At 34.5% G+C, this 17,083-nt stretch overlaps 1 protein-coding gene across 2 annotated transcripts in view; it reads right to left on the bottom strand.

Annotated features, from left to right (window-relative positions):
* The window catches only part of nat10 (N-acetyltransferase 10), a 30,053-nt gene that overhangs the window by 1,030 nt on the left and 11,940 nt on the right, over positions 1-17,083 (bottom strand). For both annotated transcript variants that reach the window (XM_073928988.1, NM_200644.1), the window contains 14 exon segments: positions 15,305-15,455; positions 12,819-12,915; positions 12,581-12,697; positions 12,083-12,184; positions 10,572-10,646; positions 10,356-10,472; positions 7,627-7,760; positions 6,995-7,043; positions 6,800-6,896; positions 5,836-5,946; positions 5,577-5,749; positions 4,613-4,732; positions 4,319-4,417; positions 2,426-2,499 (listed from right to left, as the gene is read on the bottom strand). In XM_073928988.1, the coding sequence (XP_073785089.1) occupies positions 2,426-2,499; positions 4,319-4,417; positions 4,613-4,732; positions 5,577-5,749; positions 5,836-5,946; positions 6,800-6,896; positions 6,995-7,043; positions 7,627-7,760; positions 10,356-10,472; positions 10,572-10,646; positions 12,083-12,184; positions 12,581-12,697; positions 12,819-12,915; positions 15,305-15,455 (1,516 nt within the window).

Below are 17,083 nucleotides of genomic sequence, written 5' to 3' on the forward strand. Positions count from 1 at the left end.
TTAGACAATAGAAGATTAGAAAATCATTGCCTGGTCTGATGAGTCTTGATTTCTGCTGCAACATTCATATGGTAGGGTCAGAATTTGGTGTCAAAAACATGAAATCATGGATCCATCCTGCCTTGTATCAACGGTTTGTGCTGGTGGTGTTGGTGTAATGGTGTGGGGAATATTTTTTTGGCACACTTTGGGCCCATTAGTACCAATTGAGCTTCGTGTCGTCAACACAGCTCACCACTACACAGAAGTATCTTCTGATGGCTACTTGCAGCACTCATAACATAAACGTGTCATACCATAAAGCGTGAATCATCTCAGACTGGTTTCTTGAACATGACAATGGGTTCACTGTACTCAAAGGGCCTCCGCAGTCACCAGATCTCAATTCAATAGAGCACCTATGGCATGTGGTGGATTGGGATATTTGTATCATGAATGTGCAGCCGACAAATTTGCAGCAACTGTGTGATGCTGTCATGTCAATATGGACCAAAGTCTCTGAGGAACATTTCCACCACCTTGTTGAATATATGCCACAAAGGATTAAGAATTTTCTGAAGGCAAAAGGGACGACGCAGTGGCACAGTAGGTAGTGCTGTCGCCTCACAGCAAGAAGGTCACTAGTTCGAGCCTCGACTGGGTCAGTTGGCGTTTCTGTGTGAAGTTTGCGTTTCTGTGTGAAGTTTGCTTGTTCTCCCTGCATTTGCGTGGGTTTCCTCTGGGTGCTCCGGTTTCCCCCACAGTCCAAAGACATGCAGTACAAGTGGATTGGGTAGCCTAAATTGTCCGTAGTGTATGAGTGTGAATGAGTGTGTATGGATGTTTCCCAGAGATGGGTTGCAGCTGGAAGGTCATCCGTTGCGTAAAACAAATGCTGGATAAATTGGCGGTTTATTCTGCTGTGGCGACCCCAGATTAATAAAGGGACTATGCCGAAAAAAAATGAATGAAGGCAAAAGAGGGTCCAACTTAGTACTAGTAAAGTCTACCTAATAAAGTGGCCAGTAAGTGTATATATAAGACTTCAATAGCCTATTTTAGCCAAGTCTCAGTCACTCAAAAAAAAAAGAGCAATTAAGATAAACTGATTGAGTAAAGCAAGCAATAATAGGTAAGGTTAATAAGCAAAGGCTAAAGCGTTACTCAAATAGCGCTTGAAAGAAGTGATGTGTCTTCTACATGGGCACAAAAAACATACAAATTAAGATTGAAATTGAAAGAGAGAGAAACCAATTAAGCAAAGATTTGTTTTGACTGTCGTCCTACCTTTTTTATTAGAAATACAAGCCATTTAGGTCAGTTGGCCATGGATGTTATTGTTATAAGCAAAATGCACCTAATCTGCTCCATGCAACAGGAGTGAGCTCTTATACCTGGACAGTAACAAGTCCATGTCAGAGGATCTGGGCCCATATTTATCAAGCTTCTCAAGTTAAGCTTCGTAAGATTGTAAGAAGATGAAAAGCATATAAAAGCAAGTTATCAAATATCTTAAAGCTAAGCATCACTCTCACTCTCCGTTATTCAAGACATATACAGAGGTTAAAGTGGTTAAAAGTTGCCAGCAGGGGTTTGGGGAGTGGAGAACCGTGAGACATTTCAGTGAGCTTGTTGACTGGATGGTGATGTGAGCGGTGAACTTGAGTAAACTACTTTACTACTTAATTGGCAGCTGAACAAGTTTTGGTATATGATATTCCTCATTAATGAACCATTCTACTGCTTAATCACATGCCCTGTCAATCATCTTGTCAAATAGTCCACAGTTCCTTTATAATTCATTTCCTGCCATGTTGGAGATGCAGCAGGCATTAATCAGCCATTCGCAGGTCAGTCATGCAGAGAAATCACCAAACATGTTTATAAAAGTTCACTATGTTGTTGCAGATGAAACAACATTGAAAACATAAAAAAAAAAAATAGTTTGACAAGGTTTGATATTAATTAATAATCATTTAAGCATCTTTGCCTAAGCCTAATCAGTCTCACTTATCCACCATGTTTGTAGTTTGTTAACGCTTTTAAACTGTTTGTAGTTTTAACTGAATTCACACTCAATGTAGATTGTATTGTGGTCAATATTAGCCTTAGAAATGAGTATTGATCTGCACTTCAAATACATTATGGAAATAGTAGAACATCCAGGTACTTTTATTTTAAATGCTCATTTCAACATACTATAGTTTAGGACACAAGTATTTCTATAGCGCTTTTCACAATAATTATTGCGAGTAAAAAAAAGTTGTGAGCAGGGTGGGAAGTACAAATGCCATGCAAGTAAATTAATTCTTCTGCACGGTTATACAATATAAGTACTTTTTCAACAAGGTGCAAAAACTATTTCAACAAAATTATCGAATCAATACATTTATTAAGAATTTACCTTGTGTCTTGTGTAAATAAACACTTTTATGCAAATACTCACTCTGAAAGATTCATATCCTTAATCTTCTCGATGTCCTTTTTGTGTTTCTCGTCAAACTCTTTGGCTGCATCATTCTAAGGAACAAAACAATTGAATAATAAACGTTGTTAAAAATGTTCATAAAATATTCAACTAATTGCAGAACTCCGAGTTAATTTCTCCAGTTAACTAATGAGCTGTGAACAATGAATGACTTTTGTATACCACTGGACTATAGAGGCACTGATTAATAAAATGAAAATTTTTACATTAAGTTCTGCACATGCAGTGATTAACATATGAACACAATAATAATGCTTGCTCTGAACAGAACAATCAAAGAGTCCAAATATGTATTGTTACAACAATAACATTCCTTCCAAAAAAGACAGTTAATGTGTTAAGGAGAGTGGATGTATAGAGAAATGTAATGCATTTATTTCAGTTGGACAATGGATGCTATTACTATTATTAATCACATTATTATTATTATTATTATTATCATCATCATTATTATATTATTAACTAAATGCACCAGCTCCATTCATTAAGAGTCAGATCTCGCGTACAGTAAGACCAAATTCATTTATTCTGTAAACAACACTTTGTCAGAGGGAAATGGTGGATACATGGAGTATAAATGTGTAAAAACGATTGTGTGTGCTGTTAACCAGTTAAACTCTGAGTATATATAATAATATTGATCACTTTCGGCAGTTCTTTTTGTAACTTCAAAGGGTTTTCTGTAAAATGACATTGAGATATTGCATTTATTGTACTGTATGAGGGTATGGGGAGACTTCAAAAATAGGTAGGCGGAAATAAAAAAAAAAGTCATTTTTCCTCCTTGCAGTTGGAATAGAATAATTCTTACATAAATTATTATAAAGAAAAAAATCATTTTTCCTGTGTTTGCTGACACCTGTTGGAAAGAAATAAAATTGTTTCCAGGGTGCTGGAGCACTCAAGACCCGAGTTACATATTTCCAAACTTCAGTTTATTTAAAAAAAAAAAAAAAGCACCTTTTTTGTGTGTTTATGATAACACAGACAATATATACAACAATTGTTTTCAATTTCAACTGTATTTTTTTTTTAATTTCAAAGGGTTTCCTTTAAAATGATACCAAACTTTTGTATTTAAACCTCTGCATGTGAAAATGGGAAGCTTTTTAATTCGGAAGGCCAAATTCAGCCGGAATTACCCCAAATAGCCCCAGAGCTTAACTGGTTAATATAATTTTTCTGTATTTTAAAATCGGTATCACTTTAGAAGAATGGTTCATTACTTAATGTATTTGCTAACATTAACTAAGAATGAAAAATCTTGTAAAGCATTTATTACTGATAGTTTTAATGTTTACCAATGCATTATTAGGTTAACAAAGATAAATAAAACAATAAGTAATACATTTATTATGGTATTGTTTATGTTAGTAAATACATTACCTACCATAAACAAATGGGCCATTATTTTAAAGTGTTACCTGTTAATCATATAATTGTGTCTCTTGTGAAAATAAGGCAGTTTACACCAGCGCATTTTCAGTTTAAAACAGCATTTTAAGTTGTCTGGAAGTGCTCTCCAGAAAAAACATAAAACCTAAACTGCATGAAACATGACTCATTTTGCCGGAATTTGTACTTTCAGTCTAACTGTTGTGTAATGGTCATATGAGAGGGGCTTGTCGAATCAGACAACGATATGACATGGTTCAGAAGACCAATATGAATTAGAGTAATTATGTATAGCCACAGCTTTCATTATCAAAAGTCTACATTTCAGTCTGAAGCCAGAGTTGTGTGTATGCCAAGTGTAACCTTATAAACATTAAAACAAAGGAATACACTAGGCTAATCAGCAGCTAAAAACATGTCACAACATGGGCAAAAATCACAAAACAATGGAAATACCAGATCTTCATTCAGTGTCTGCACTGTTGGTTCCAGGCTAATGTCTTTAGTGGCCACCATCTCTGCTTCAACAGCCCTCTCCTGAAGAGTGTTGAAGAACTGCAGAGGAGAAGACAAAACAAACAATAACTAAACACTCCAACAACAATAAAGACTTGGATCCATCCAGTGCATTCCTCACTCCCTCTGGTGTTAGTGTTCTGATAAGAGGCTTCAGTGCTAATCCATTAAGGCTGCTTTAATCAGTGTGTGTGTGTATGAGAGAGCTGTAAAGAGGGCTGGTGTGTGTCTCACCTGCACCACTTTACGGATGATACGGTTGAACAGGCCCATAAGCTGAGAACTGGGCAGACCAATCTCCTTCTCCAGCTCATCTACACTCTTGTGCTGAAGGCCAATTCCCAGAAGTAAAGCCTGAAGACAGACAGAATCCATTATGTTTTTCTAAATGTGCCTGAATAACCACCAGTCATGTATAATCAAATCTCAAACCTGACAAAATAATTAAACATTTCACATATTATGCAGACTGTTCACATGACACTTAGTATAATTAAAAACTTAAACAACAATTTAATACTGTATTTTTTTAAATAAAACTTAATAAAAAAAGATAGTTTAGTTTTTATTTATTATTTTTAATCAGCCAAGAGATTAGTTTCCATTATTTTTTTATTTAAAATTAAACAAACTTGAACTAAAATGAGAATTAAAATATGTAAACAATTACTTTAAAAAAATGGTTACAAAAAATGTAATCTATAAATCTAAAATAATAATCTAAAGTAAAAACTGTCTTGACAGTTTTAGTACAATAATAAATATGAAATCAATCAAACTACGACCTACTTTATGAATTTATCGAATAACTTAATGAAGCTTAAATAAAATTATAATAACAATTAGATTAAACTAGAGACATGGAAAAACAAATAAGAAAAATTATGCAAACCCACAAAAAAGACAAATTAAAACTTTTTTTAATTTGTTTAATAAATAAATGAATAAATAAATGATAATACTAAAAATATTAATAATAATAATTTTGAAAATAATTAAAACTTTATAAACTACATTAGTTATGCAATGATGCCAAGGTATGAATACCTTTACTGATATTTATTACTTATTAATAATATTTTTTTACAAAAGGAAGATTGAAAATGTTTAAACCCTAAAATTACATATGCTAATGAACATTCTTTGCTCTAAAAAGAATCCTACAACTAAACTTCAAAGAAACATACAACTGACTTACACTCTGGGCCACAGAAAGTGAGATGTCACCAAACTGTTTGAGGAAGTGCATGCGTGCAATAACAGGAATCATGTCCATGATGAGGTGATAGTCCACCATGTTTCTGGAATACATCTCCAAACGCTTCAGGTCATATGGAGTGAAGGTGGCTGCGAGTTCAGCACTTGTGAGAACTGAAAAACAAATACACATGAAGATCTATCTTTAACCAACAAACACACACACATACAGCATGTAGGAGGCAGATATGGGTCTGTACCTGCCGTGCTGTCATCTTTAGCGCTCTTGTTCTGTAGTATATTTAGAGCCAGAGTCGAACTAAATTTGCTGAACTGGAAGGACATCAGCGAGAGAAACCTCCGCCGGAAATCTGTCCAACACAAAACATGTCAATCTTACAAATCAGAAGTAAATAGATAATAGTGACACTTAAATGTATTAGAGAGTGCAACAGTCAAATTCTGAAAAGAAAAATCTCCATTCTGTTTATTGTGACAGAAAAATTGCAAATCTGCAGTGAGTTTTGAGGTTGATAACTGAGTTTTTTTTTTTTTTTTTTTTTTACTATGTTGTTTAGTAAGCTGCATTTCTGTTGAATGACTACATTTTCCATGATGCTGAACAGGAAAATAAAACAGAACAAATCCACCAATCAGAGAGCAAAGAAGTTAAATATATTTACATTTACATTTTAAAATTAAATTGAAATATATTATTTATATGGATATACTCAGCAACTTTAAATATTTTAACATTTGTCAGTCGTTTTTCATGGGATTGTAGTTAATTTCCTCATAATTGCAGTTATGCCTACAATCTTGTTGTTTTTTAGGGGGTGGGGGTGGGGGTTTACCATCAAACCAAAAGTTATGATTTCAGACCACAAAGTTTAAATCTGACTAGTGCGCTTTAACATATCCCGTAAAGTTAAAGAATGCATTTAGTACAGTGAAAGTAGCTGGAATTTGTGGCATTTTGAACACATTAAAACGGCATTTAGTAAGACGCGTTTTCAATGAAGCTCTGGAATTGGTCAAAAGTGAACAGGCTAAAACCTTTCTGAGCTGACCTACACCTGTATTCAGAATCATCCACTTTTAAACAGATATACATCTTAATACAATATGTAAATTGCCTCACAGAACACTCTGCAGTACTTGATACTTTAATATGAATGGTCCAGTTGACCAATCAAAACGATAAAAGAAATAATGAATAGTTACCCTTCCAAAAAGCAGAGAGCCACTGGTTCTGGTCTGTTGAATCTTCAGAATTGAGGTCTTTGAGCATAATGCAGGAGTGCTCGCCTGTCAGGTCATTCTAGAGGTCATGATATAACAAAAATATCACAAACTTAGAGCAAGATAAACAACCCTGACATGACTTCAATTAAAAAAAAAAAAAAGCTGCAAGCTCACCGGAGTCTGTCTCAAATAAACAGGAACAAATCCAGCCTTTTTCCAGAATCTAAAAGGGAAACCCAGAGACAATATGTTTGAAAAGAGTTTTGTAATAATGTTGCATTACTTGTTGGGGGTAACACATATATCATGTAGTTTTATTACGTTTATTACGTAAAGTAACATTACTATTAATTTTCAAGAAAATATAGGGAGTTTTTTTTTTTTAAATAAATAAATAAATGAATCGCCATTTACTGGCTGACAGCTCTTTTGTTCCCCAGATGGGTTGTGTATGATGTAAAAAGATTTATTCACATTTTACTTTTGGTGTAAGAGGGCTTTACAATTTAAAAAATACACTTTTTTATATTACTAAAAGCATTATTAACAAGCAGCCCAGTCCAGTTGAAAAAAATGTAAGCCACAGTCACACTAGAGTTTGTGTATCAATAGAAGTCTAATGATCGAAAAGTGCAGTGACCACGGCTTCACAAGTAACTTTAACAAGTCGTTAAAAAGTAACTAAGTACCATATTTAGATACTTTAAAAATTAATAAGAGATTATAATGTTACTTTTAAAAGTAACCTTCCCCAACACTGCTTGTAGCAATATCACTATAGTGTCTGTTTGCATGAAGGGACTGACTTCAGTAGTTGAGGAGTGAGGCCATAAGAAACTCCCAGGTAATCCAGCCGCTCAGCTCTCCTTTCATTCAGCTTCAACAGCAGTGGTGGCAGATCTTTCCTTGGAGAAACCACCTCCTCCAGCAGACTGACAGCCTGGACATCAACATCAACAAACATACTACTTCACAAAACATACTTAAACTGTTCTTATTTTGGATGTTGGCTCAATATGCCATCTCAGTATTTAAGAATGATCTAAAAAAATGAAAAATGAAGTGTACACATTGATGTGACAGAGGGCCAATTTAAATATGCAAAATTTATGGTAAAATGTAAGTTTAAAGAATTAGCACTGTAAATTATAACGTCAGTGAAAATAAAAAGAAATTACATTTTTTAAAGAGATTTTAATAATTAAATTCTGTAAGGAAATGTTAACTTGATTAAAGTTGAAAGTAAATGCATACACGGTTTAACTTCACAATTATTATATTGTGTATATTTCTCACAGATATACTTTAGAAAATCTGACACTTTTTTGGAATTTCCAAAAAAAAAAAAAAAAAAAAAAAAAAACACTAACTGTTTTCAGCACTGATTGTAATGATAAATGTTTCATCAAATCATCATATCAAAATGAAGAATCATGTGCCACTTAAGATTGGAGTAATTGTTGCTGAAAATACAGCTTAGCATATCAGATATACATGACATTTAAAGGGTCACGAAACAACAAAACACATTTTTTGAGCTGTTAACAGTCGTATATGTGTCCCATGCTGCTACAAACACTATTAGGACACATATATTTCACTAAAAACTGAAAATTGGTTGTTTTTGTGTTATTGTACTTCCGGTTAAAAATGAATTTTTGAAGCTGCGTCACGGCCATGAGATCTTAGCATGTATTCCAGCGTGTAGGCTGGATGTCTGTACCCGGGAGTGTTTTATTACGTCTCTGAGTGTGTTGCAATAATGCATGAGTAAGATTTGGTTCAAACCAATCAGCGCGCTCTATTGTGCAACTTTGTTAATATTCATTAATGTTACAGTGTTCTGACGGCAGAGAGATGCCACGTTGTGTTGCCAAAACAAGCGTGCAGTGTTGCTTTTATAATTTGCTGCAGTGAAGGTTTTGTTTTCACTGTCTCTCTATGAGAGCGCAGCTGGACTCACATGTGGATTACAGTGCACGCGTGTCTGAGGAACATTGTTTAACCGAGAGCTTTTCTCATCTGGAAATGGTGAGATCCAGATTTCCTGCTCGTCTCCTCTTAATAAAGATGTGGCTCTAGTTGCTGGTGATTGTCCTGTCTCTACAGATTTGGTAAGTGAGCGACCAGTGGTCTTTGTTTATTCAGTTTGTTCAAATCGAACTAAGTTAACTATTGCACCGAGTGTAAACATGTTAGCACCACAACCAATCTTACCGTCGTGTAGGATTTTCACCACATTTTGTGACAGGAATAACACACGCGGCTTTCTGACGCTACCTGCCGAGTAAGTAACCATCTAAGTTTCCGGGAAATGCAGAGTTTTTTTTTTCTCTCATTCGCTGTGCGGTAACAAACATTGCATGAAAAATACACGTTTAGAGCAATTGCTCGAATCAAAATAAAGTTTGTCACGAGGGGCATGAATAAAAATTCCTGAATGAAAGCCAAACTGCAGTTAAAGTCCACCATTTAATAATTTGGCAAATAATTCGATTACTTTCTCTCCTGTGTGTGTGTGTGTGTGTGTGTGTGTGTGTGTGTGTGTGTGTGTGTGTGTGTGTGTGTGTGTGTGTGTGTGTGTGTGTGTTTTGACTCTGAAAATCAGCGCGAGCCCAATTCGACACTCCCATTTTTATGCAATTTTTGCTCCTCCGACACACCCACTTTCCCAACTTTTTCTAAAGTACAGGTGTGAAAACACCCTGCTGAAACAATGGCGTTTCATGGCCCTTTAAAATGTTCAATTCTAAAGTTATTTTTATGAAAACAAGGGTTCCCCTGGAGTTAAATAGTTGAGATTTATCCTTCTTAAATACATTCAGCCGATCTCCGTGACTGGAGGGAACACTTTTAACTTAGCTAAGCATAATACATTGAATCGTATTAGACCATTAGCATCTAATTTAAAAATGGTCAAAAATAGATTTCTTTCTGGAATAATAATTAAGGAATTTTGCTGCAGTACCATGGATATGCAATAATATGAACGCTTAACAACAGAATAGTCCACCTTTAAATAAGAAAATTACTTTGAATGTATAAGCAAGATGATAATAGTCTAATCCAATTCAATGACCTAAGCTAAGCTAAAAGTGCTCCCACCAGGACTGGCGATCGGCTGAATGGAAATAAAAGAGGTAGTAGTCAACAGTTTGAGAACTCAATTCCAGAAAAGCTCTAAAACCATCTCCCCACATTTCCAAAAACAGTGGATTGCTCCTTTTTAGAAATGCAGCACTTATTTACTTATTTACTTATATCAGAGGTGTCCAAACTCAGGTCCTGGAGGGCCGGTGTCGTGTAGACTTTTAGTTCCAACTTGCCTAAACACACCTGCATGGATGTTTCTAGAAAGCCTAGTAAGAGCTTAATTAGCTAGCCCAGGTGTGTCTGATTGGGGTTGGAACTAAACTTTGCAGGGAATCGGCCGTTCAGGACCGAGTGTGGACACCCCATGACTTATATGAATCTACATAGGATATGTCCACAAAAACATTTTGAAACCTGTATGACGGCACAAACAGGTCATTACCTCACTGCTCACAGATGTGATTGCACTGGTCATTGTCTGTTCTTGCTCATCCCAAAGAGGAAACTGGCCTTCATAATATCTTTGCAGCAGCTGCAATGCACGAGTGCCATATCCCATCTGAAGAATGACAAAATCAATCACACGTGGGATATCACAACACATGCTTATAATGAACCTGATTGGGATTATATACAAAACAAAAGAGAAGTAGTTTACCCCTTGATAATCAGGATTCACAGCGATACGCACGATCCTGCCACCTGAGAGACCTGCAAACTCTGAGTCTTGAAACTGATTGAAATAAAGAGCAGAATCAGAATCATTTCAGATTTAATTTCTGAAACATAACAGTATGGAATGCATATTCTATCTACACTTAAGTTCAAATTTCTGGGTCTCTTCTGCTCATCAAGGCAGCCTTTTCTTGAAAACACTTTACAATACAAGACACATTGGTAATGTTAATGTAATTAATAGCATAAAGAAGTAAAGAATGTATGAGGAGCATTTATTAACTAAAGTCTAACATTTACTAATGCATAATTAAAATACAACACAGTGCTTGTTGACTTTCATTAATGCAGTGTAAACAAAGATGAATAAATACAGTAATAATGCACATTGTTTGTGTCCAGTGTTGTTAAGTTACCCATTTATTATGGGAAATCGTACAAATTAAAATCAGAATATATTTTGAGATGTAATGTACAAATAGGGCTGGCCGATTAATCAGAAAGTAATCAAAATCAACATTCAGAAAATATAATCTATCTAATTTTACCAGGTCACATGTTCTAATTACTTTTCCTACTGCGTGTGGAGTCACATGACCCTGCTCTGTTAAGGCTAATTTATACTTCTGCATTGAACGCACGAGTAGTCCGGCACAGCCTTCGCGTGGTTGTATACCTGCGCAACTCTCAAAAACTGTAACTGGAAATGAAATGTAATTGCAAGCTGTGCCAGAAATTCATTGAAACTGAATATTTACTATTACAATAAAATTATTTACTACAGAATATTTGAAATGCAATGTTTAAAATATTATATACAGGATATACACATTATTTTATGCAGAAGAGATACTGCTTATTTTCTACTTTTAATATGAAAAACTTAAAAAATATTTTGTTTTCAAAAGTGCAAATTATTTATACTGTTTTATAAGAACAAAAATTGACTGTTGGTTTGAGGCAATGTGTGTTTTAATTTCAGTCGTTCAACGTTTGTGTTCAATAAACAATCATAGATAGTAGATAGGGTGTTTCCTTCAGCTATTTTAAAATCAAAATGTTTCAATCAAAAATTCTGTCATTTGTAATATGTGTGCATATTTACTGTACAAAACTTAACAGTGAACTATGCGGGTAACCAAATAAAAAAATAATGAATAAAATAATCAATTATTGATCGTAATTAAGTTAAAATGTTCAATTAATTTAATTACTCAGCCCTATGTACAAACGCGATGAAGCTGTTTACAGTGTCACATTTTTATCAACATTTTCAGTGTCACATTTTAGCGACAACATTTTTCCACTAAATGTTTAAAACAGGTGTGCTGTTAAATAATTAAAATATCTTTATTTATGTGCTTTTTTTGACACAGCATAAAGTAATTTTACAGTCCCTTTTCATTGGTTTAATCCACAATACTATATTTCTAAAATAATTAATTATTTCTTGAGCCAAACTTTTGAATGTTTCTTTGAATGGGTCTTTGTTACCTGTTCGGAAACAGTCCAGGGAATAAGGTCACCAGAAGCTTTCTTCCCTCTGGACAAGCTGGAGAGTATAGACTGACGTGAGATTTCTCCTTCCAGACATACCTGTAAAAGGAAAAAAAAAAGTCACACTTTACAATAAGGTTACATTACTTAATACATTTACGAAACCTGAACCAATAACGAAAAATACAGCATTCATTAAACATAGCTCAACATTCACTAATGCATTGTTAAAATCCACATTCATGCTTGTTAAGAATACTTAATGCACTGTGAGTTAACATGAACTTTCAATAACCAACGTTACGTCCATTTACTGACATTACCAAAGATAAATAAATAGTGTAATACATTTATAGTTCAGTTTGTTCATGTTAGTAAATACATTAACTAATACAGTCGTGTTGTGTTTCCAAATAATAATAAAAAAAACATAATTACACAGTTCCTTAATTAAAAACCTCATCTCAGACTGGAATTAGGTAGCTTTAAATGCACCTGCAGGACTGCTAAGACTTCAGGCAGTGAGTTCTGTGTCGGTGGAACGGGCGGCAATAGGCAAAACAGATGATGAGCTGGAGCATCCGAGAGCATCTGAAGGTCATTGGGGGAATTCTGAGAAATAAAAGCAGGAGACTGAGTCAACACGAGGTTGATGTTTGGAGTTAATGATATAAAGTATTTTTCTAATGCAATGCTCCTCAACCAGGTCTCGTATCAAAAATGCTCCATTTACCTTGTAATGCGATGCTACGTAAAGTGCCATAAGACGCTGAAGGAAAGCCTCAGAAGCCTTGTGATAACAAAACAACGTGTCTCGATTCACATAGTAACTGAAAAAAGGTTAAAGAAATATAGAAGAAGTAGAAATGGGTTGTTGCTAGATTAGATATGGTTGTAGCCAGAAGTTAACGAAAATTATTTATGTTTAAGGGTGTCACGATCCTCCAAATCCTCAAATCGATTACATTTACGATTCTAAAGTCACGGTTCGATTTGATTTTCGATTTAAAAAAGAAAATTAAACAAAATCATAGTGTCCTTTTAATGGCGTCGGAAAAAAGGTGACCTATTAATGTAAACAGGGCCTGAGTGTGTATTTTTCGCGAGCGGATTTGCAACGGGGGTGGGGCAGAGGATTGCGATGCCTGTGTTGTCTATCGGCCCAACCATAATACATAGCAGAGCTTGCAAACTGTGATTTTTTTTTTTTTTTGACAACACGAACGTTGTCAACATAATTCACTGAAAATCCAAAATACTTTCACACCGGCAACTTCATTGAAAGAGAAGAGGGTTTAAGCTCTGTCGACGGGTCTCCTGCGTCTGCAGTTCAACAAGCTCTTCAACAAGCGTGTCTTTTTTCCGCTTGGCAAGCCAAGCTGACGTAACATGGGGGCATGGCAGCATCGACGATTCTATTTTTTGATTTGATAATCCAAATTGAGCATTCGAATTTCGTGACACCCTTATTAATGTTATTAATTAAATTTCCCATTATTGTATTTTATTAATGTCTACCCCAACCCTAAACCCAACCGTCACAGTAATGTAAAAACAGTAGGTGTATCAAGCATTATTTATGTTATCTATTAAATAACCCAATAAATTGTATTTTTTTACATCTACCCCTTCCCTAACCCAAAACCCAACCGTCACCGTACTGTAAAGATATGAATTATTGTTATACAGTGTCAAAAAAAAAATGCTGCTATATTGATGTGCATATCGCACTTCCGGCCGGCCTTGTATCATATCTAGACTTTACAGAGTATATATACAGGAATCAGAGAGTGAAATTCAATACCTTTCAAAACCTTTTTAAGACTCTGCATATATTTTAAGACCTTATAATCCCTTTTCAATCGGAAACACTGGCGAGGTTTTAACTTACAGCATATTTACTTAATATTATTGTAAGAAATCAATCCGAAACTAAAACATCATTCATATACTGAATAAAAAATCTATTAAATCTAATTCAGCAGGTCGCCACCTATTCACCTTATTCTCCGCCGACAAGCGGACGCTGCCATTTGAATCTTCTTGGCTCGAGACTTCCGGTCTCATTCACTTCCATTCATTTTTTGACGTTAAAAACTGCTTGTTACGCTGCTTGATGTTGCAATTTGATATTTTTTAATTATATTATTCTACTTGGTCTGTATAGTCATGCAAACATTTGTTTGTAGAGCAAGCAGTTTGACCATTTTCTGCCATTTATTATTCCTAGTCATTTCTCCCATAGCCGACTGAATCGGAAGTTCTAAGACAATCGTGATAACAGGCGCACTTTCGCATTTTAGAATAAGGTCAATAGAACTGCAGAAATAATGGTGTTGCCTTGGTAACTGCAGTAAACAAAGCAGCATGAAGTCAAATCTAGTAGGATTTCATTAACTACACAGCATCCTGATATTTGCAGATTTAATTCAGGCAAACTTTAGCATACAATCAAGCATTGCATAATCCAAAATTATATAAAATTTAATCCCTTGCAAAACAGCATTTAAGACTTATTAATACTTCTTAAGGGGCTTAAATTTGCTCTACATTGATTTATCAACTTTTAATACTTTAAGACCTTGCAGACACTCTTTAGAAAAAGCTTTTAGCTGTTTTGGAAAATTAGCCATACGCTAATTACTTATCAATGTACAAGTTGGTAATCATAAATTTGTAACTATTCAATCCTAATTGTAAGATTAAAAGTCACAAAAGTATGTTAATTGCAATTATGACAAAATCTCAAATGACTTAAATAAAAATGGCTGAATATCAATCTATCTGAAATCTGAATTATTAGTAATGAATATGGTTTTATGTCAATATTATAACTCTTTCATGATGAATTTATATGAATAATTATTTTAAAAAATAGATTAAACTATTTAGATCTTAGTTAAGATTTAATTATGTAATATGTGGTGGAATTGAAAATTTTTTGTACTACAGCATTTTTTGCCGTGACAATGATTAAACAAAACAAAGAACGATAAAGATAGAAAATAATAAAATTAACTACTTATTTTATTTATTTTTTACTTTAGCAAACAACTTGTATGTGAAAATTAATGCAGAGGATTCTCAAAATATTGACTTTAATCTTGCATCTCTGTGACTTTGTTTGACTTTTTTACTTTCATGACAGCTCTCTGTAATATCTAAACTATTATGAAATTATTGTAATCATAAAAATCCAACAATTTATTTAAAGGATACAGATCACAGGTCTGTGGTAAAGGGCAGCCGGAAATGATGCGTGGTACACTCAAACAGTCCAAACAAAGCAGGTCATTCAGCCATCTCTCCACATGATCTCCCTGACCATAGCGGATGGACTCGTGGAGGGTCACTTCATGAAGGCTTCGTGCTGGGGAGCACATTCACACAATTACACACACAAACAATTACACACACACAAACAATTACACACACACACACACAATTACAAACACACACACAATTACACACACACACATCCTAAGCTTTATCACAACTTAGATAATTTTCTGTTAAGGTAAAAAAGTGCCACATTTAACACTAGACCCATCTGGGGTTGTTGCATACAACCACAAGCAGGAGCAATTTACCACATAACATTAAAGTTTTGATATAGCTAAAAGAAAACATGCTGCTATATTATTCCACTGTCTTCACAAAGTAATGTCTAGAGTCATAAAATATTACATTAGTTTTAATCAAGAGCCAAGCCAGAACACAATCATGACAACAACAGACCATCAGACTCACTCTTACTCAAGAAATCCTTAAATCACTTCTTTTATCCATCACTAAAACTTTATAACCACGATCTTGCCTAGGAACACAGAATGCTATAACATAAGCACAATGAAAATAACAAAGCAAAAATAATGGTCACGTTTTTCCTATGTTGTATCATGCTTTGTGTGAATTATGAAAGTAATTTTATAAGTTTAAGTAAATAATTAGTTTAGTAATAAGTGAACAAAAATGTATGTCACTAACAATATCCAAGCAAAGCATGAAGCTTCTCTCTACACAAATTCAACAGACATTTTAAATCTTATCATTAGATTTTATATTTTTATATTTATTATTTGCGCTACTCTCTACATCCAGGACTGAGAGCAGTCCATCAGAACCTGAGTAAACCCAGTTAAGCCGACATGAGAGATTTGTGCCAGACTGGCAAACATGAATTTGCCGCATACAAAATGAAAAGCATAAACAAAAACACCTGCAGTGTATTCACAGGGTTCCCACTCGATAAAGACAAATGTCAAATGAGCTATATGCACACACAGACTTTTTATTTTCAGCCAGGCAGCACCAGGGCGCTAGTCTGTTGCTACTGACGGCACTAGTGGTTACAACGGTCTTTCATTTCGTTTTACGCTTCAACAACTAAATGAATACTTTAGTCTATTTAACTGAATTTATTGTAATTACATTACAAAGTTGTTGCTGTAAAAACAACCTTGTGAAATTGAAAATAATCACATTAAGCTTTCATCAGAAGTTCATCGTTGGCTTTAAAACTCTAGCTGTTCATAGAGCCCATTACCTGACTTTGTTTTTTTGGAATAGAGCTTTAAAAATTCCATGACATTTGAGAAATTCCATGACTTGGTTGAACCCTGCATTTAAAACTTGAAGCTGAAAGTGAAGTTTGTAAAGAATGCAGTTTATTTAAAAGATGATTTCTATTTTTCTACTATTTAATTGATTGTTGTTGTTGTTTCAGAGTTTTTTCCCTTCATTTATCAATGTACAATTTTTGTTTATTTCTGCAAAAAATTCATTAATTTCATCTGGAGCCAATCTAATCCCATAGAAATACAAGGCAATTTGACATGCACTAATACCCATTTATTGTAAACAAGAATAATTCTAGTTAAAGTCAGTCCAGATGTCCAGATCCAATCACATGATTGGAAATCAGGCCCGATCACGTGGTTTCAAACTCGATCCCAATTGGACGTTACCTCCCAATCAGGACTCGAATACATATGTATA

This window comes from Danio rerio, chromosome 18 (assembly GCF_049306965.1).
Source record: "Danio rerio strain Tuebingen ecotype United States chromosome 18, GRCz12tu, whole genome shotgun sequence".
In the NCBI taxonomy this organism is placed as follows: Eukaryota; Metazoa; Chordata; class Actinopteri; order Cypriniformes; family Danionidae; genus Danio; species Danio rerio.